Below are 22,859 nucleotides of genomic sequence, written 5' to 3'. Positions count from 1 at the left end.
CCTCCTTACCCCCTCCCTCCCCTACCTTCCCTCTGAGTTTTGATGGTCTGATCGATGCATCTCTGTCTCTGGATCTGTTTTTGTTCATCAGTTTATGTTGTTCATTATATTTCACATATGAGTGAAATCATGTGATACTTATCTTTCTTGATCAGGGGAGGCATGCAAGTCATCCCTGATGGCCAATAAGTTACAGTTCTTCATCCTCAGAATTTGGATGTGGCTTCAGAATCTTCCTCAACAATTCACTCCGGGAAACCACTTCTAAATGACCAGAGTTGGCAGTTGAGATAAAAACTGTGTTTCATCCCTACCATATGTGAATACTTCCCTTCTCTTATATTAAAGCTCTGGCCATTTTGAAGTATTTAATACTTTATCTCCTGCTGAATTCTGTCTGACCTCCCACTACCACCTTTAACAAATTTCTAATTTTGTGTTCCCAATTACGTCAGAAGCACATAATCAGCTTTTCATATGGATGCGGCAACTTGATGACTGTGCTATGATGGTATCATAAACTGGTCCCAGGTGAACTTTTCTTTTTCTCATAATTGCAGATTTTATATGCTCACTGTGGTAACATTTAGCTTTTCCTTGGAAATCATGCAAAACCAAAGCTTTGTAACTGAGTTCGTCCTCCTGGGGCTTTCACAGAATCCCAATGTTCAGAAAATGGTATTTGTTATATTTTTGTTCAGCTACATTGCAACTGTTGGGGGCAACCTGCTAATTGTGGTGACCATCAGCAGCAGCCCAGCACTCCTGGGCTCCCCCATGTACTTCTTCTTGGCTTTCCTGGCTTTCCTGGATGCCTGCTTCTCCACCGTCATTGCCCCAAAGATGATTGTGGACTCTCTCTATGAGAGAAAGACCATCTCCTTTGAAGGCTGCATGGCCCAGCTCTTTGCTGAACACTTCTTTGCTGGAGTGGAGGTGATTGTCCTCATAGTCATGGCCTATGACCGCTATGTGGCCATCTGCAAGCCCTTGCATTACTCTTCTATCATGAACTGGAGGCTGTGCAGCATTCTGATGGGGGTGGCCTGGACAGGGGGCTTGCTGCATTCCACGATACAAATTCTCTTTACTTTACAGCTGCCCTTCTGTGGCCCCAATGTTATCGATCATTTCATGTGTGACTTGTACCCATTACTAGAGCTGGCCTGCACTGACACTCATGTTTTCGGCCTTTTGGTGGTGGCCAACAGTGGGTTTATCTGCGTCATCATCTTCTCTTTGTTGCTTATATCCTATGGTGTCATCTTGTTCTCGCTGAGAACCTACAGTGCTGAAGGGCAGTGGAAAGGTCTCTCCACCTGCGGATCTCACATTGCTGTTGTGGTTTTGTTCTTTGTCCCATGCATATTTGTGTATGCCCGACCTCCATCCGCTTTCTCCTTTGACAAAATGGTGGCAATTTTTTACACCATCCTAACGCCCTTGCTCAATCCTTTGATTTATACCTTCAGAAATAAGGAAGTGAAAAATGCCATGGGGAAAGTGTGGAATAGAATAATGGTGGTTTGTAATGAAAGATAAGACTGATCTGATGGCATCTACACTCAGTGTGACTTGCAGGTGGAATGGAGCTGCTGAGAGTGTTTCCAGCAATGAAGGATTAGAGTGGTCCTGGGTCCCTAAGTCTTTCCTGGCCTCAGCACTCTCAAAAGCATTTCTGCTCACAGAAGGGCCAATAAACTGTACATGGCATTGAGGCCAGCTTGGCAGAGTTTCTGTCTTGGGGGAAGCCCCCTCACTTGAAGAGATTCTGGGCAGAGTATAAGACAAGGCAGTACTTTTTCCACAGCTGGGTTTTCAAGATCTTTGGGAACCCTTGCTATAGCCCTTCTTTGGTTTTGGGTTAGTGATATTATAATGGGACATGGAGAAAGAAGCTGAATTCTGTGGTGAAATTTTGGATCAAACTATTCTCCCTAATATATATATTCCTCTTCTCCCCTCTCTCTGTCTTTCTGTATTTTACTCCCTGACTCTTATTTCCTTGGGCCTGCTCACTCTCACTCTCCTCTCGCCTGCTCTAACTTCAGTGTCTTTCTCTTCTCTTTCCTTTCTTCACTATTAGTCATTTAGGTATCTATTTTCTGCTTTGATATTTGCCTCACTATGCAGTTTACAGAATTGATTTTGGAGTGAGAACAGAAAATTTAGGCATCCATTGGCATCCTCCTAGTAGGGCTCAGAATTTATCTTTTCTATGGTGCAATCTATGTGATCAGGGTTTGATGTTTTATGTGACATGAATGGTGAATGCTAGGGATAGAGGCTATCTAGTAGCATCCCACTCTAATTTTAGAATGCTTAGAAAAACCTTCTGTATCACAAGTCAAATTTTGTACATTGAAAGAACAAGGTATACTTACCTTGCAAAATAATGTGCAGGTCAACTGAAATAACAAAAGTGAAAATTGTTTGAATAATAAGATTATACAAGAATAATATGTAATCTAGAATTGTGTTATTCAATTAAATATTTATTTAATAACACACAGTAATATAGGTGAATAGGAAATAGAGGGAGATATCTATCTTGGAAAAAAAGGGAAGATTTTTAGTATTGAATATATTTGAACTGTTTTAGATTTCAGCAGGTAAAAGTAAGAATTAAAGAAGGGAAAATAGCATTCTCTATTACTGGGATATCACTCAGATGAGAGAGTTAGGATAGTCCAAGAGTGTTAGGAAATAATGATTGAATTCAATGATAAAACTCCGAGGTAGTGTTGATCTGACCCAATACATATATTTTGTCAAGACCTGCTTTCCTGCTTTTTCATGTTCCCAAGTCTTCTCTTTGCTTATCCAAAATAAAACAAAATAGAATTGCATGACCTGGTCTTCATGGTTGCCCAATATATGTCCATAATTTTACCTCTTACAACTTTTTGATCTAATAATAGTGTAATTTTTATGGAGATCATCTCCATGTTTCCCTGAACCGATACATGTTTTTCCTCTTATGATATTTTGCTCACTCTTCTGACCTAACTCCTGTCTTCATAGCAAAAAGCTCCTTCCTTTTGTTGTTTGTCTTTTGTTAGGACCCTAAGCTATTGAAATTAATAATTACTTCATTATTCATTTTATAGTCATCATAGATAACTGGAACTGCCAATCAGAGCTTGTAATTATTATAACATCTCTAGTTCATCACACATAATTCAAACAGATGATGTGTAAGAAGTAAAAATATAAAAGAACATTGTACTAAATTAGTAATAAAAGTACATCATAATTTTAAATTTATTAACTAAGTAAATTGGATAATGCTCCAATTTAGAATTTTATTCAAAATCTGTGCTATATTGCTGTAATTTTAGAAATGATGGAAAATGATCTGGTTTTTTAAATAGGAAACCCTGGAAGAATATGTAAGGGACTAACAGGTACCTCTGGAGTGCGGGATTGGGAAATTATGAATTTTTGAAGAGTGCTTTTTACTATAGATTGAATTGCATCCCTGCAAAAGATGTTGAAGTCCAACTCCCAATGGCTGTGAATGTGACCATCAATTTACGATAAGGTCATTGGGATGAGCCCTAATCCAATATGACTGGTGTCTTTATAAACGGGGAAATTTGGACACAGAGACACAAGCACACAAGGGAATGCCATTTGAAGATGAAGGTGGAAATTGGGGTGATGAATCTACAAGCCATGGAACTCCAGGGGTTGCCAGCATACCACCAGAAGCTTGGGAGGCTTGGAACAGACTGCCTTCATGTCCTCAGAAGGAACTGTGTAATAAAACCAAATGAAAAGATGAAATACCGCCATTTACATGGATGGACCTTGGGAATATCATGCTGTGAAATAAGACAGAAAAAGTTAAGAACCATATGATTTCACACACATGTGGGATATAAAACTGAAACTCATAGACACAAACAACAGTATGGAGGCTACCAGAGTAGAGGGTAGGGGGTCAGGGGTAGTAAAGGGTAAAGGAGGTCAAATATATAGTGACAGATGATTTGGCTTTGATTGGTGGGCACAGAATGTGATATACAGATGATGTGTCATAGAAATGTACACTTGAAACCTATATAATCTTATTTAGAGAACTCCACACCTGAAACCTATATGATCACATTGACCAATGTCACCCCAATAAATTTAATAAAAAATAAAAAAATAAAAATTCACTATGCCACTTATTTGGTTAAAAAAATTAATGTGTCTATAAAAAAAAAGAAACCTATATAACCTTATTAACCAATGTCACCCCCATAAATTTAATTAAGAAAACAGAAAACAGGTAAGATGGCAACTACTAGCATTCTGCTAAATAAAAACCTTGACTATTAAAAAATAAAACCAAATAATAAAGAGCAGAAGACAAACAAATATATAAATATGAAGAGAACACAAAAAGCTAAAATCTGCTTCTTTGAATAGAAGAATGAAATCGATAAACTCCTACCGTGTGGTGACAGTTATACATGTGTATACATTTGTCTAAACTCATTTCGTATTGTTTTAAAATAGTGTATCTATTGTATATAAATTATACTTAAGAAATCAATTTATAAATAAAAATATGTAAAAAAGGTTTTTATAATTTTCTCTTTCTTCTTCCTTCCTTTACCTACTGATTTACTTACTTCACATTATTTTAGAAATGATAGAACTTTTAATTAATAGTTTTCATTGTAATTATTCACATTATATTTTATCAATATCATTATGATTTGTCATAATTATTATATCTAATGATAACATTTTCTAGAATAGGAAACTAGGAGAAGAAACTTGACTAAAGTCAAGAAACAAATGATGGAGCTAGAAGTCAATTATATCTCATCTGTTTGAACCTTCACCTAGGCTCAGAGCTTTGTCTGCCATCAGAAAAGATTTGACTTGAAGGACAGAGCCTTTGGGTAACTTTTAGTAGTCTTTGCCTCCATGTGACTTAGAAAGCATGGTTTTTCCATAGAGCAGGGTGCATGGGTGGAGCATTTGATAACTGAAATGGGAAGAGTCCCTTAGGGCAGAGTAGGAGGGGAGGGGAGCTCTGAGGACAGCCTTGTTTGGGATGAACTGGCCTCATGGTTTGCTGTGATCCAGGATTAATTGAGCTGATTAACTCGCTGAGCCAATCGATCAGGTTTGGGTGGGAAGGGTGGAGTCCTCCTCTCTCCAAAGGCTGGGCATTTGTGAATTTTAATGAAATCCCTATAAATATCCGGTGGAAGAAAAAGAATTCTTTAATTCATGTGCTCTGCAGGGGAATGTTTTGGAGTACTAGATCTGGCTTTAGAAAAGTTTCTACCACAGAATAGAAGGGATATTTCCTTTTTATTCTAGGAAATTCCAAGAGTAGAAGTAAGAAACTTTCTGCTGGAGTTCCAGACCCTTTTGGAGAGTCTAATTCACGTTTTTAGGAAGGGTTGGCCATCATGGAGTACATCCCTTCCCCATAGATCCTGCAGCAGAAAGCCAAGCGGATCCATTTGAAGTACAATTTACATGTTGCAAACACATGTAAAATAGATTAGAACTGGAAGAGTGAAAACTATGAGCCCTCTGTTGGATATCATCTCTTTTTTTAAAGGTGAGCCTTCAAGCCGCACTGCACCATTTCCCTTTTCTTGCCTCCCACTCAGGACTGGGTTTTAGGGCAGTTGCTATCCTGCAGTCCTGTCTCCTGAAAAACCTGGAGTTCCAGGAATATGTTCCCGATGGTGATTAGAAGATTCTGACACACCAGGGCTCCCCAGCTTTCTCTGGCTGCTGCTTGAGGCAGCACTGTCTTAGGCCCGATTCTTACTGCAAACAGAGTACATCGAAGGGAGTAGAGGTATAGTATCTTATACCTGCAGATTTCTGACTTGCAAAGCGTAGGGACAGGAAAATAATAGAGGTTCATACTGATAATAGGCAATCAGTATGCACTGATACTGATCGATACTCTGATTCTATAATACCATGATGTCAATTGTTCTAATATTAATGTTAATAACGTTGGCTGTCTAGGACCCACTGTCACCCCACTTACAGCCCCAAATCACATCCTCTTCATGGGGTGGGAGGAAGGGGTAATATGAGGAGTGGGAGAGAACAAAGCAAAATTGTCCAGTGAAATCCTAGGGCAAATTTCTCTTTATCTCTAACATGGTTTATGCTCACGTTGCACAGCGGGTTTTCTTTCCTCTGTCTCAGCCCTTAATTGCCCCTTCCTCCTTCATTTCCCCACATGCACATTTCCCCCTTTGGCTCTGATTCCTGCCATCATTCTCTAACCTCTCTATCCCCTCCTCCTCACTATCGGTTTTCACATATATATATTAAATGCTGATTTCTGTGCCCCATCCTGAAGTTTGCAGGTTGTCAGCGAATTGTCATGGAGCACAGAGGCTTGAGTTCTGATCCTGGCTTCTTTCTGACTGCTGTCTGCTGTCTGCTAACCTCTGCCTCCCAGCTTAGCCCAAAGTTCACAAAATAGGACAACGTGAGCTTGCCTTATGAGATATTGTAAAATCAAATGAACAAAAGACATTAAAGCAAAAGTGAGAGAAGGGCTACAATTAGAATCTCATGATTCAACACACACACACACACACACACACACACACACACACATTTAACATTGCAAGGCCATTAGCAAGAAAGTGATTCAACTGGTAAAACCAGGAAATGTTTTTTTCTGAGAAGATGGCATTTCAGCTAGGCACTCTGCATACAGGTAGCGATGGAGAGGGAGGTTATATGTGTGGAAGGTCCGCTAGCCACTGTGGGAAATAGAAAATTCAGAGAACAGATGGTCTGGGCAGTGTCAGGCGTGGCTGAAACATGCATAAGGAGAAATACTGGGGAAGAAAAGGGGGAAGCAATAGATGGCAAGAGTTAGAAGGCTCTGAAAGCCATGGTCAGTATTTCAGCCACTGCATTTGAAAACCATAGTAACCATTTTATTACATTTATGATTCATTATATTTTTAAAGCGTTTTATTTTCAAGAGGTGATGAGGAGGTGAGAAGAAGGAGAGGACAGGAAGAGTGAGGAGAAGAGGGCATATCTGAAACTGTGTCTTTTCTGTGTCTTTTTCTCTTTAGAAAGAGAGAGGATGCATGTGAGGATTCACTTAAAGAATTCTAGGATTGGCCATTAGTAATACTGACATTTATGAAATACCAGTCTGACTGTCTGGTATGTATGAGCTAATAAATCTAACATTGAAAACTCACACAGATAGCTCACTCAAAGTGTTATTTCCTTCTACTAACTTGTGTGAGATATTTTATTTAGAATTTATCGAGTACCAGTATTAGGTGTTGTGTGAAAGGAATTATGTTCTATGTTCTGTGAATATAAAAATGGCTCTGTTTTTAGGACAGTGAAAATACCCTATAGGTTTTTATAATGATGGACCCATATCATTACACATTTATCCAGACTCAGAATGGAGAGTCTGGTGAGGCCCAAGATAAGCTATGGATTTTGGGTGATTGTGATGTGTCATTGTAGATCCATCAATTATAGCACTCTGGTGGGGATGTTGTTAGTGGTGTGTACTTGGGGGTCATGCGTGTATGGAGGCAGGGACCATATGGGTAATCTCTGTAGCTTTCTCTCAATTTTGCTGTGAACCTAAAACTGCTCTAAAATATGAAGCCTTAACAGCACTGATGATGACAGAAGATGACCCTATTGAGGGGGGATGTATAATTTTGCTGTGCCCTTATGAAACTAATTGGGAGCGAGCACTCTGATACTTCTTTAAGAAAAGAGGTGACAAGTCAGAGCCACTGTGCCATCATCTTTGGGATGCCCGCAGGCAAAGAAATAAGTGATTTTTATAGATTAATATCTATACCAGGTAAAATATCAAGATCACAAAAGGTGAGCCGACAAAAGGTAAAAACATCCTTCAAAGGAAAAAGGATTAAAAACTAAACATGTCTGCTAATAAAAATTTATATAAATATAGTAAAAATGTCTATTAACCAAGTCAGTCAGATAATAAGATAATGTCACAAGATACGAGATAACCTGCTTTTGTTTTGTTTATTTATTTATTTTTGCTTGTGCACCACTAGCTTTTCTACAAAATAATCAATATCAAATAGTGGCCATACTTGCATATAAAAAAAAGGACATATAAATAAACACATGCAAATAACTTTACAGAAATTTTCTGAAAGACATACAAAAACCCAAAAGGAGTTATTTCTGGAGACTAAGATTATAGATTCAAATAATTTTGGGAGAGATTTTAATCTTTTCTTTTTACATTCTTCTTCTTTAAATATTTTATCATCGTCATGGATTATTCTATAGTAAAAATATAGTTAATAAAAGGGTATAAAATACTGAAAAATTTAATTCTTATGAATAGCAATGATAGTCTCTAGCATTTGGGGCAGCAATATCATACTGGGGAAATTATTCTAAAGTTGTTTATAAAATTGTTATTTATGAGTGACAACTGGAAGCAACATAAGTATCTCAATGGACAAATTTATACATTTTAACATCATTAAATTGACAATTAACTGTGGAAAATATAATAGCATGGTAAGAAATATTAAAACAATTCTAAGCCAACATGAAAACACAAAATGATATTATATGATGATTTTAATCATACAAACTATATATGTGATGAATAAGGACCTGAAATAAAAAAATCATAAAATTGTATATTGGGATTATGGAATCTTCTTTCTTCTTCTTTTTTTAGTCCTTGCCCAAGGATATTTTCTTATTGATTTTTAAAGAGAGTGGAAGAGGGAGGGGAAGACAGAGAGAAGTATTGATGTGAGAGAAACACATTGATTGGTTGCCTCTTGCATGCCCTCTGACCAGGGGACCAGGCTGGGAAGTAGCCTGCAACTGAGGTACGTGCCCTTGATGGGAATTGAACCAGAACCTTTTGGTCTGCAGACGAAAGCTCTATCCACTGAGCCAAACCAGTTAGGGCTGGACTCTTTATCAAAGGGAATTCAGAGTAAAGAGGAATATGTAAAAGTAAAAACACTACTTAGATTATAGGCATATTAGAAATTTTATGTCAGGTCAAATTCATCAGCAGAAAGGCTCAATATTCTAAAGGGATAAGTTTCAAAGTAGAGTAAATAAAGAGTAGTTCCCCACCCTAGCTGGTTTGGCTCAGTGGATAGAGCACCGGCCTGTGGACTGAAGGGTCCTGGGTTCTATTACGGTCAAGGGCATGTGCTTAGTTTGCTACCTAGGTTACAGGCTGGATCCCTGGCCCTGGTCAGGATGTGTGTCTCTCTCACATTGATGTTTTTTCTCTCTGTATCTCTCCTCCTCCCTTCCAGTCTCTTTAAAAATCAATGGAAAAAATATCCTAAGGTGAGGATTAACAGAAGAAAAGAAAAAGCAGGAAAAAAAGGTTTTCCAAATTATACCAACTTCAGAGAATTGTCAAGACATTTGTTATATCAAGACAGTCAATGAAGCTGGCATCTTCTACACAAGAGGCATCGGTAAAAGACTTAAAATAAAGCACATTTCACCAGTGTCCCGAAGAGTTCTGGGATAATGGACACAAAAATGAGTGAACTGAATGATAATTATATTGGAATAGTTGATCAGATTTCAAAACTCATAGATAAGATATACTGGTATAATACATGAAATGTGGATGTGTGTGCATATGTATGGGTATATTATATATATGTTTATATATATATTTTAAATTTTAGGAAAACTTGGAATAAGGCAGGACAAGTATTTGCCCTCTATGTTTTTCACAGGAAGGCTAAATTTCAAAGAGGTAACTAAGTCACTTGCCCAAGGAAAGTACAAATTGTGCAGTTCTCAGTCTTGGTAGGAATCAAACTTTTTAAAGGACATTTATTTGTTTTATCCCCCAAATTCAGCTACTTTGGTCCAATGTGATAAGTTTCTGAACAACAGGTAGATCTGGGAGAGGCTTGGACATCACAGATTTACAAAGATTTATGGGGGATTAAAGGCTGTTGGAGGTAACAGGATAGAGCAGAAACAAGGAATTCAGAGTTCAGCTCACTTATCTTCTCAACATGACACTTCTTTTCTTCTCTCTGCAGATTAAACTTTTGTCAACTGCAGCTTACCTTCTTCAGCTACTAGTATGGTGATGAATAACAGTGTGATTGAGTTCATTTTGTTTGGGTTGACACAGGATGCAGGAAAGCAGAAAGCAATATTTGGGGTCTTCCTGATGCTTTACCTTGCGACACTGATGGGGAACTTTCTCATTGTAGTGACTATTAAAACAAGCAGGACCCTTGACAGTCCCATGTATTTCTTCCTGTTCTATCTGTCCTTTGCTGATGCCTGCTTCTCTACAACCACAGCCCCCAGATTGATTGTGAACGCCCTTTCTCAGAAGAAGACCATCTCCTACAATGAGTGCATGACTCAGGTCTTTGCAGCCCATTTCTTTGGCTGCATGGAGATCTTTGTGCTCCTCCTCATTGCCTTTGATCGCTATGTCGCCATTTGTAAGCCTTTGCGGTACACCACCATCATGAGCCAGCGCATCTGTGGTGTACTGGTGATTCTCGCTTGGGTGGGATCTTGTATCCACTCTTCAGCACAGATAGTACTAGCTTTGCAATTGCCTTTCTGTGGCCCCAATGTGATTGACCACTATTTCTGTGACTTGCAGCCCTTGTTGAAACTTGCCTGCATGGACACTTATGTGATAAATTTGCTAGTTGTTTCTAATAGTGGGGCCATTTGCATGGTGAGTTTTGTAATCCTGCTTATCTCCTATGGTGTCATCTTGTACTCTCTGAGAAACCACAGCGCAGAAGGAAGGCACAAAGCCCTTTCCACATGTACCTCCCACTTTATTGTGGTTGTCATATTTTTTGGCCCATGTATATTCATATACACACGCCCACTAACCACATTTCCAATAGACAAGATGGTGGCTGTGTTTTATACAATTGGGACACCCTTGCTCAACCCTCTGATCTATACATTGAGGAATGCAGAAGTGAAAAACGCCATGAAAAAATTATGGTGTAGCAAATGATGACTCCAGTTGATAAATGATGTATGGGGATTCTAATGTATATTGCCTTAACAGCTTAGTTTTGTTTCATGGATAAGAAAGGCAAAATATTCTTGTTGGGAAACAAACAATTAAGGAATCTGAGAAAATTGCATTAGAATATGATTACTACTTAAAGTCCATAATTATTTTGAACAATCTATGATGATCCTTAGTTGAATTCTATCAACATCTGCCCGTACTCAGTAGGTAATTTGGCTTTGTATACAAATTTTTATTCAGAAAGAAAAGTACTGGTTAATGATATAGTAAGTCTGTGTGTGTATGCACCATTTTTTTATAGGTTTCATTCTTGTGCTAATGAATGTCTGGACACTTGCAGAGTCAAGATTTCTGTCTTGACAACCTGAAGATTTGAGAACATGTCTGAGAAAATGCTGCTCTGGAAATCTGTGCCTGAGCCTACTTCCCTGGGGGTATCTATATTGGTGAACCCTCTAACTCCAATGAAAGCTAGAAACATTCTAGACTGTCCCTGGGAAATCTCTCAAAGTTAATTTTGTGAGTGGTGAGCAAGAAGTAATGTTATATTTGGATGAGATAGGCAATACCAGCCAGTCAGTTGCTCTTTGGGGTCTTCACAAAGGAGGGAAAGAGACAGTAAGAGAGTTTGGCAGCAGGAATATGCAGAAGAAGGGTACAGGGGGGAAGGGAGGACAGAGAGCAATGCATGATGAGGAGAGAGAAAAGAATAAAGGAAAGTGGAGATTTTGTCCAGATGGAAGAGAAGGAGCTTTATCTTCCTTACTTCTCGAGCATCATTTTTTGAGTATGTGAACATTTGAAGAAAAACTGAAAACACAAGATATTCCTCTATCATTGATCTTCGTGGGCTGTTAAGTTTATTTGGGTACCAGGAAAGACAGGAAATAAGCTTTTTTCTTCTTCTATCTCAAAACTAAAAAAATCAGATTTTTTGGAAGAATCTGGGATCAAAAGTCAGGTCTACTATTTCTTAACTTTGATCTTTTAGTTTTCTATAAGAATGTTTTAAAACGTGTATTTTCACCCTAGCCAGTTTGGCTCAGAGCGTCAGCCTGTGACTGAAGAGTCCCGGGTTCAATACTGATCAAGAGCACATGCCCAGGTTGCAGGCTCAATCTTAGTAGGGGGTGTGCAGGAGGCAGCTGATCAATGATTATCTCTCATCATTGATGTTTCTATCTCTCTCTCCCTCTTCCTTCCTCTCTGAAATCAATAAAAATATGTTTAAAAAGATATAACATTAATTGAAATTAAAAAATAAAATGTGTGTTTTCATTTTTGAGAACATAATCTATATGTATAATTCACACTCACCACCACCACTACCACCTCCACCTCCACCTTCTAATCTCATAATCAAGTACTGCCATGCCATTTCAGCACTCAAGTTTATAATTACCATCCAATTGGCACCAGAAAGTATTATTTTTAGTTATATGGGCTAATGAGAAAGGAACACAATGAATTCATAAATCTGTAAAGCATTTCCATCAATTGAGGACAAAATGTTATGTTCACCAAAGCTTCCCAATAGCCCTGGTTTAGACAAGCAGTGGCAGAATAAATATTTGAGTCCCAAATGGGACATTTGTCAGAGCTCTCAATACCATATTCACAAGTGACAACTTAATTTCATACTTCTTCCGAGTGAACAATTTTCCTAATTTTATGTCTTATAGTTCTGTTTTGAAAGCATTTGAATCTGTTCGTATGAAATTATACTTAAGTGCAATTGGTTCTTAAGTAACCAAGACATACTCAAAATAATTTAATTTTTATCTCTCATTATTCCTTCAAATTTATTATGGTGTAAGGAAATATTTATCTGTGCCTAAATGAAAACTCAGAAAGCTTCAGAAATTTTCTTCTCATTATTAGGTAATACAGAGCCCAGACTCTCTTAGATTTTAGATATGGGCTCAATTAGAGAAGGTGGGAGGAGCAGTCAGGGGACATAAAGGTCTTACTTGACCCAGTATCTTAACAAGCGGCTTACTGTTACTGGGCTGCCTGGCAAATGTTGAAAGCTTTGTATTCCCCTTCCTTTTGGGGACTTTTTGTAGGTTTTTAAATTCTAGTACCATTGACATAGTTGGAAAATGTCTATTATGATTCTTAGTCCTTAGAAAGCCAGTGGTTATCTTCAAAATACTGTACTTGGAATTTCAAGTGGCCCTATTGGGCTGGTTCCTAGAAGACCTCCTATGGCTCCTCTGTGGCATTCCACAGGGAAAGGATCATGTATCTCTGCCCTAGGAATGCTATTAATGTAGAAACACTGTTGATGTAGGCTGATATCCACTAGCCACCCTCACCTAAATCCACCTGTAAGTCAGCCAGTCTCTCTTCCTGCATTGATTTTCAGTTCCTTGGGCTGAGCAATATGGAGGAACATGCTAAGTTCTCAGAATAACACTCTGAAATCCCCCTCCATCACACACACACACACACACACACACACACACACACACACACACAGAGTTTGGGGTGATTTCCCCTAAGCTGTTATCAAAACCACTCTCCCACTTTATACTCTGACCAGGTATATATCCTTTGTAGGATACTTATGTTTATCATTTCCTTTGGTTTGGAGATAGGCACACATGATTTGGACACATTTTGTAACTTCACAGCTATTGTATTTAGTCAAAATTTTAGCTTTGACAGCTTGTTATATAAGAAATGTTAATTCATAAATAATTTGTGTTGATGCTGGACTTCAAGATTACTTTTATTTAGAAAGGGATTGTATATTATTCTGATTTGAGAAACATTTGTTTCTACTCACATAAAAGACATTTAATGGGGGGAGTGTGAGTGGGGTGGAGGGGGTCAATAAGGGAAAAAGGGGGACATCTGTAATATTTTCAGCAATAAAGATAAATAAAAATAAAAGTAGAAATAAAAACACACACATTTATGGACCAAAGTTTTTACATTTTAACCTTATCTTGTGGTCAGAGAAAACTTTAAAGCCTCGTAGGCAGTACATGACTTTCAGATGATGAAAAGAAGCCAGGAATCTTATATTCTCACTAGGGGCCCAGTGCACGAATTTGTGCACCTTGAAAGGAACTGTGGGCCACGAGGCTGTGGTGGGCATAAGGGTAGGTCTCGGCCCATCCTCTGTGCCCCTGGTCCCCTCTCTGCCGGCAGCCCCGCTCCTGCTGTCGCTGCTCCCATGTGCTGATGGCGCCAGCCTTGCTCGCACCCGCTGACAGTGTGGAACGATTGGGGCAGGCACCAGCAGCGGGTGTGAGTGGTGACTGCTGCCTCAGGAGCAGGGGTAAGTGGAGAAGCCCTCAGGGGAGATCGGGGCTGGGAGTCATCGCTTGCACCCACTGATGGTGCTGAGTTATCGGGACCGGTGCCAGACATCGGCAGTGGGTGAGAGTGGAGGCTCTGGTGCCGGCAGCAGGTGCGAGCGGGGCCATCGCTGGTAGCGGGTGTGAGCAGGGCTGGCACTGGCATGAGGTGCAAGCGCCAGGGGGTGGTGGAACCACGGCACACGGGAGCAAAGAATATTCAGTAACCACCAGAGGCTCGTCCTGATGACAGTGACCAGCACCCCGCCTTGGTCTGGAGTCCCCACTCACCTGCTCCACCATCCCACCGCAGCCGACACCTGCCATGTTCCACGCACGCCCCCTGGTGGTCAGCACATGTCATAGTGACTGGTAGTTCGGTTGTTCCACCATTCGGTCTATTTACATATTAGCCTTTTATTATATAGGATTCTAATTCCTGCTACTTCTCATTTTCGGCAATAACTCAGCTTTTGTCATTTTAAATAGTTTAAGTATTGATTATAATATTCTGCAGAAATTGGAATTCTTGGAAGCAAGTGTAATAGCTCAAAAAGCTGACAAGCAAAGTAATTCTTAGGACTGCAGTCACCCAGCAGTGTCCCACTTTAGCATTAACAAACCTGCAACAGATTCAGAGTTGGGAGGGAGGTGGGAGACATGCAGAGCTTTTGGGAAAAAGAGTGGTATAGTAAGAATTTAGCATAAAATATCCCACTTAGAGAATATATACATGTTTCTCTGACAAGTATTTACATTGCATTTTCACAGAGGAACATTTTGCTGAATGTTATAGGTGAATTTCAATGCTCTAGGTAAAAACTATTTGGTGTTGGTAAAACTAGCAAGGAGTGCTGGCTTCTGGATGTATTTTCAAGGGAGAACCAGCAGAATTTAGTGTCAGATTGTGTGAGGAAAGAAGTAAAGAGAGACTTAAAAGGATTTTTGGTCTCAGAAATGGACAGGATGGAATTGCCATGAACTGAGAAAGGAGCATGGTGGTCATGGTTGTGTGAAGGTTGAGGGGTTATAATCAGGTGTTCAGTTTTTTATATATTCTGAATTTGAGATGTTGATTAGACAACAAAGTGTATATTTGGACAGGCAGTTAGTTATATGAGTCTGGAGTTAGGGAGCATGGTCTGGGATGCAGATATACATTTGTAGGTCTTCAGCAGTTCCCCACCATTTAAGGTCAAGTGATTTGGATGCATTTACTGAGGCAATATGCATGGACAGAGGAAAAGAAGAGAACCTAGGACTGATACTGGTGTAGAACAATCTTAACAAGTCAGAGAGGAGAACCTGAACTAAGAAAGGAGAATAAGGAGTGACCTGTGAAATAGGCGGAAAACCAAGAGGCTAAGGTAAGTTGGAAGCTGAGTGAATAAAGAATGTCCAGAAAGTAGGAATGATATGTAAATCTAATACTGATCTAGTAAGATGATGGCTGAGAACTGGCCATTGGATTTAGTAATGTAGAGGTCATTTGCAATATTCACAGGAAGTTTGTTAAGGTGGAATGTTGGAGAAACCTGCCTGGTATTGGTTTAGATGGACTGGGAGGAAAGGAACCTTGAATGGGCAGGGGATCAATATTGTAGTAACTACCTATGATGCTAGGACCTACCCACATTGGGTACTTGGGTTATAGGAGGGAACTCTTTGTAACCTATATAAATGCCTATCTGCTGTCCTGTGCACCTGAAACTAATACAACATAATGTTGAATACAAACGATAATTGAAAAATAATCCTATGTAATAAAAGCCTAATATGCTAAGTTTCCCATCGTCTGGTCATTCGTTCAAACAATCAAAATGTAATATGCTAATGATATCCTAAGGCCACTCAACCACTATGATGTGCACTGACCACCGGGGAGCAGACAGTCGACCAGTCAGCCAGTTGCTGTGATGTGCACTGACCACCAGGGGGTAGATGCTATGATTGGTAGGTTAGTTTGGTGCTAGGGTCTGGCTGATTGAGACAGGCTGGACATGCCTTGGAGCCCTCCCGCAATCCCTCCCCAGCTGGCCAACCTCCCGTGTCCCCCCTCCCCCCAATTGTGCACCAGTGGGGTCCCTCAGCCTGGCCTGCAACCTCTCGAAATCCAGGACTCCTCGGGGGATGTCAGAGAGCCAGTTTTGCCTGATCCCGCAGGCCAGGATGAGGGACCTTACATGTGCACAAATTCGTGCACCAGGCCTCTAGTATAATAAATAAGAGAAAATGTGAAATTCTTCCAACATACTTTACTATCAAGGGGAAAAGTAAATGGAAAAAGTAGTTCATCTTCCAATGAGGTGGTGCTCAAGTTAAATAATCTCTCCTCTGCAGAGAGAGGAAAATTCTCTCCATAGCAACTTTTCCAAGAGGAGTGTTGCTTTTAGGTCACAGAACAGCTAGCTTATAGGGATCAAGATTCTACCACAACAGGTAGAGAGTCTGAATATGAAGCAACAAATGCTGGAGGGTGGGCAAAGAATGTGATGCAAGTTTGTAGAAATTCTTTTCTGATTGCTTCAAGGTGTCTTTGTGAAGTAGAAAGAGATTGGTCGAGAATGAGGAAAGAGAAGAAGGTATTGGGATTTTAAAGAGAAAACAAAAGGTGGAAATAGTCCTCTAGCACATGTGGTCCTTTATCACTAACCACCCTAATCATCTTTTATTAACTTTAGAACAAGATACGTGGACTGTGGAATTGCAGATGGGATGTGACTGTAACCTATGCCATCATATCCCTGATAGGCAGAGATGTCAGAAATGACACTAATGTAGGCATTGGGCTCTTCAGTCTTTTAAATGCTGAAGTTTAGGCTGATACATAATTTTGGATGAACACCAAGTCAAAGGTGACCTTCACAGCATTTTTATTAAAAGCTTCTGCAAGATACTCAAATTTGAGAAACAACTGTCCACACATTGACAAGGTACTCTTATGTGCCATGTATATAAACAATGGAAACTTCAAAGGGACCCACAGGTTTTGAATGTGAAGCTGGTGCTGTGCTCATCCTCAGAATGCGGAAGGGTGTGGAGCGTGATCTTAGGAAGATGCTCTGTGTGAGGGCAGAGTGTTGGCATGCACTCATAGATGGAGAGAAAAGGAAAGAGGCCTCAGCCACAGTTTGTGATGGACAGGGTACTGGACAAAGATGCCATTCAAGGTGGCTGATGTAATGTCTTTAGAGAATTGTCTCACTATGTTGAGGAATTGTGTCTGCTAGTAGGAGCCATTTTCAGTAGCTCAATGGTAAGATTTATTGCCAAAGCTTCTTGCCAAGAACCATTGGCTGCTAGAAGTTATCACTGGGGAGTGGATAGACAAAAGTACCTGTTAGTGTGGAAGTGGTTTTGGCACCAAGCATTCTACATAATTAAAACATTGCATCAGCCTCAGAGACCAAGAGACCATGTTGGAAGGTGATGCTGACCACAGTTTCCCATGTACATCAGGGAATACACTTTTCCCATCCCTGCTTCATGAGCCAAAGGCAGAGCTGGAGTCCAAGGCATCTGTAACTAAGGCTGACCTAAAGAATACATCATTGTCATCACCTCAATATAGCTATGACCCCCCAAAATTACACCTTAGAGAAATATTTGTCATATGTGTGTAAAAGTCTATACATCAGCTAATAAATCATTGTATTTTTTAAATGGAAGTCTTTATGTTTTAGAGCATTTTTAGGTTGAGCAGCAAAATTGAGCAGGAGGTACATAGATTTTCCATATACCCTGTGGCCCCCCCATCTGAATAGCCTCCCCCCATCATCAATGTCCCCTATCAGAGTGGTACATTAGTTACCCTCAGTGAACCCACATTGGCACCTCATGATCATCCAAGTCCATAGTTTACCTTAGAGGTCTCTCTTGGTGCTATACATTCTATGGGTTTGGACAAATACTAGTATATAATGACACGCATCCATCATTATAGTGTCATACAGAGTAGTTTCACTGCCCTAAGAATCCTCTGTGCTCACCTATTCATCTCCCCTCCCCCCACATGTTCATATTGGGTTATTAAATTACAATATAGGGTTAAGGTAAATCTATCTTTAATTAGGCCATCTTTTTTCAGTTCTTCACTTCTAAGTAATTTCTTATAGGCAAAAGTACCTGCAGACAAGGTCTGCCATTGGAAGATAACATCCACTTGGGGCTCAAGATTCTGGAAGTTCATCTCTATATATAGGGGGGTAACAAATCAATAAGAGAGTAAAGATGATACATCTCATGATCACTTTCCAAACAGAAGATCTTATTTTACTTGGCTAGACTTTTGAGCTCAGGCTAAACTTTGGGGAACGAAGAACTTTATGATATCATGTAATACGCTAAGATCCTTTATTTTCATGGCTCTCCTAACCTCTGAAAGTCACCTTTAATTAACATAGGTATGTAGATATAGATGGAAACATTATTATAAGTATACTTCTTTTTAATAGAGGCATAATCATGTACCTCAAACCTAACTTTCTAGGTCACATATTTTAATACTATTAAATGCATAAGGGAAAGTCTTTCTGCTTTAAAGAAACTCTCTTCTTCTCACAGGACACCAGTCTATTTTAGTGTTCTAAAGTTTTCTTCAAATATAATACAGATAAATTGGGTAAGAATTGAACCTCTGGCTTCAGGCACCACACCACCTTCCCTGGATTATATGTGCAAATAAATGATAAGAACAAGAAGAGTTTTTGTCTCCTAATGCATGGAGCAACAGCTAAGGGCACTCGATGGGAGCAGAGTAGTTTCTTGACGTTCTACTTCCTCTTTCACCTAAGACACTGTTGTTTCTTATTCCTGCTTTCCAAAGGGGATGAACATACTTGACACTGATTTAGAGTGTTCTAACAGGTAAGTGACAGATGATTGACATCTTTATAGTCAGGGGAGTATTATTACAGAACAATCCAACATGATTTGAAAATTTATTTTTATATGTCTTATACTGCTCCTACTTCCTCTGAGACAGGAAAAGAAAAAAAATGTTTTAAAAAGTTTATTGTTAATGTAGTAAATAAGTAGGATGAAAATAAGTTTTGGTATAAAACAACCTTTTGAATGCAACAAATGTTTTATGAGCACTAAGTCTGTGAAAAGCCATCATTGTGTGGGGAGAAAAAAATGAATTCCGTGCCTTAAGGTTTATTAAAGTTTCTTGAGATGGCAGAGTGCAGAACAGTTTACAATGCTTTTCATGTTCAGTAGCTGAGCAAGATATGTCATCATTACGGGTATTACAAGTTAGAGGATAATATGTCTAGTTAGAAGTTAGAGAAACTGTTAATAGAGGTAGGGGCCTGACATAGCTGCTAGAGAATGCTACCTCTTCCATCTCCTTTAAATGGAAGATTGTAAATCACAGTCTGGAATTATTATGCTTCGCATGCTGCTAATACGGTATCATAAGAACATATTTGCAGTTGATGTGCATTTGGGATTTAGTTTGAAAAGCTGAACAACTGCTTCTCATGGAAAGTTTAGAGAAACCAGGACAATGTGAAGGTTAAAAACTATAATGAAGGTGAAAAGTAATGTGTCATATGCATGGGAGGGAGACTTTGTCATTCTTTAATCTGGGATTTTGAGGGATAAAGAATTTTGGTACAATCTATTAATTTTCCCACAGAGAATGCTAAATTTTTCATAGAAATAAAATGAGTATGGGTTTCTCCCTAAGATAGAAGTTCAGTAGAACTGAGTCAGGGTGGGTTGAGTAGTTTAAGAGAGAGTCTTTAAGGAAAATACTGATTCTCACTGTGGCCTCTGCAATAAAAATGGACTTTTAGGATGAAAAGATCCACTTACCACTCTGTGTTCCACCCTCATCTATTCTCCACCTTTTCCCACTTATTTACTTTAAGCTCTTCCTCATTATCTCCAACCCAACAGGTGGTCTTTTTATCATAGTTTCAACATACTTAGTTATTCTAAAGTTGGCTAAACTTGCTTGGAAAGTTCAGGTAAGTTATTAGAAGATGTGCTATTTTGCTAGTGCGGTGTTGCCTCCAGATCATTGTTACCCATTTTTGTTACAAGTTCCTTTCAGAACCCAATGATGAAAGGTGTTAATGCACCTCTGGAAATAGTCAATGTGGTCATCCACAAAGACAAGCCCTAAAACGAACATCAGTGTCGGGAAGATAGGAACAGTGTCAAAGCTCTCCTTGCATTCTTTCAAGGCCAAGGATTTATGTAAACAACGTCAAATGCTTAAGGTAATCCTTTCTCTGGGTGTCCAAATCCCCAAGTCTTACTTGGCTGTGTGGGCTATTCTTCTCCAGGGTGTGGAGCTGACTTACTAACTTATTTAAAGTTGATCTCAGGTTTTTTTTAAAAAAAATTATTTATAAGTTGGGAGCATGTTTATCTGTCTACTATACATAATAGGTAGAAGGAGGCCACATTAGATTAATGATATGGATGTGTTTTGTAATTATAATAGTACCAGAACAATCAGATATGATATTTTAAGAGGTAATAGAGAAAGTTCAATGTAAAAACACTCTAAGCACCTACATGGCACAAGACATTGGGTTTGGCATGATGGAGAATATAATTCTGAGAATATGTAGTTTCCAAAGATTCTTATTCCAAAAAGGAAGCTAAAGGAATTACACATATAACTGAATTTCAGCATAGTATGTAATAATATAAGAAAAGCTGCAAAGTGAACCTTTAGAGAACTGGAGAGAGAATTCCCTTTTTCACAAAATGATCACCAAAGGCTGCCGCTGGAGAGTTGTATTTGAAGGGTACTGTACGAAGGTACAAAATTCACAAGCTTATTTGAGACTCATAAGGACCCTATAAAGTAGTCATACAAATTCAGGATCAAAGAGTTGAGATGACATAATAAGAAACCACAGCTACAATGTCCATGATGAGGAATATTTATTTTTCTTAAGATATTTCATAAAATCACATATTATGTCATGAATTAATTCCTTTATCATTATTATTTTTGCAGATAAAATATTTTACACTCACCCTTGTACTCTTTCATGAAATCATGCAGCTGAATAATAATGTGACTGAATTCATTCTGCTTGGATTGACCCAGGATCCTGTTAGGAAGAAAATAGTGTTTGCCACTTTCTTGCTTTTCTATTTGGGGACGTTGCTGGGGAACTTTCTGATTATTACTACTATCAAGACCAGCCGGACACTTGAGAGTCCAATGTTCTTCTTCCTTTTCCACTTGTCCTTATCTGATACCTGCTTCTCTACCTCCATAGCCCCTAGAATGATTGTGGACGCCCTTTTAAAGAATACTACTATCTCCTTCAATGAGTGCATAGTCCAAGTCTTTTCATTCCATTTCTTTGGCTGCCTGGAGATCTTCATCCTGATCCTCATGGCCCTTGACCGCTATGTGGCTATCTGCAAGCCCCTGCACTACATGACCATCATGAGTCCGCGGGTCTGTGGCGTGTTGGTGGCTGTGGCCTGGGTGGGGTCCTGTGTGCATTCTTTAGCTCAGGTTTTTCTGGCCTTGAGTTTACCTTTCTGTGGTTCCAATGTAATTGATCACTATTTATGTGACTTGCAGCCCTTGTTGCAACTTGCTTGTACAGACACTTATGTGATCAATCTTCTCTTGGTGTCCAACAGTGGGGCCATTTGTACAGTAAGTTTTGTCATGCTGATGTTCTCCTATGTGATCATCTTGCATTCTCTGAGAAACCACAGTGCTGAAGGGAGGAGAAAAGCCCTCTCCACCTGCGTCTCCCACATCATCGTGGTCGTCTTATTCTTTGGTCCTTGCATTTTTATATACACTCGCCCTGCGACCACTTACCCCATAGATAAGATGATAGCTGTGTTTTATACACTTGGAACACCTTTGCTCAACCCTTTGATATATACACTGAGGAATGCAGAGGTGAAAAATGCCATGAGGAAGTTCTGGAGCAACAAGCTCATCTCGGATGACAAATGATGAATGGAACTTGCATATTTTTCTTCATAGTTTGGACTGATCTAGAAGAAGCACATAGAGAATATTATCTTCTTATTGTGGAGTTAATATAATGCTAACTTGGGGCATTAGAATTAGTTTCTTCAGGAAGAAAGGCAATGTGCACACATATACCGGGTGGTGTCAAGTCAGTTATATTTATTAATATACTAGAGGCCCAGTGCACAAAATTCGTGCATGGGGGGGTCCCCTCAGCCCAGCCTGCACTCTCTCTAATCTGGGACTCCTCGGGGGATGTCCGACTACCGGTTTAGGCCCGATCCCGGCAGTTGGACATCCCTCTCACAATCCAGGACCGCTGGTTCCTAACTGCTCACCTGCCTGCCTGCCTGATCACCCCTAACTGCCCCCTGCCAGCCTGATCACCCCTAACCACCTCTGCCTGCTGGCCTGGTTGCCCCCAACTGCCCCCTCTGCTGGCCTGGTTGCCCCTAACTGCCCCCCTGCTGGCCTGGTCACCCCCAATTGCCCCCCTGCCAGCCTGGTCGCCCCCAACTACTCCCCCCTGCTGGCCTCGTTGCTC

At 39.7% G+C, this 22,859-nt stretch overlaps 2 protein-coding genes across 2 annotated transcripts; both read left to right on the top strand.

The window, feature by feature from the left end:
* Positions 1-567: 567 nt before the first annotated feature.
* LOC308233767 (uncharacterized protein) lies at positions 568-22,297 on the top strand (the record flags this gene model as incomplete). Its single annotated transcript, XM_080640712.1, has 3 exons — positions 568-1,539; positions 20,220-20,318; positions 21,326-22,297. 3 exons carry the CDS (start codon positions 568-570, stop codon positions 22,295-22,297), a joined length of 2,043 nt encoding a protein of 680 aa, XP_080496838.1.
* On the top strand, positions 10,103-11,014 carry LOC308258056 (olfactory receptor 4C11-like; the record flags this gene model as incomplete). The annotated part of the gene is made up of 1 exon (XM_080688304.1): positions 10,103-11,014. The coding sequence occupies one exon, from the start codon at positions 10,103-10,105 to the stop codon at positions 11,012-11,014; it is 912 nt and encodes a 303-aa protein (XP_080544430.1).
* Positions 22,298-22,859: the final 562 nt, after the last annotated feature.

The sequence above is a fragment of the Plecotus auritus genome (genome assembly GCF_963455305.1).
Source record: "Plecotus auritus genome assembly, chromosome: 9".
In the NCBI taxonomy this organism is placed as follows: Eukaryota; Metazoa; Chordata; class Mammalia; order Chiroptera; family Vespertilionidae; genus Plecotus; species Plecotus auritus.
Note: the sequence above shows the minus strand (reverse complement) of the source record. Positions and strands in the feature narration are given on the sequence as shown.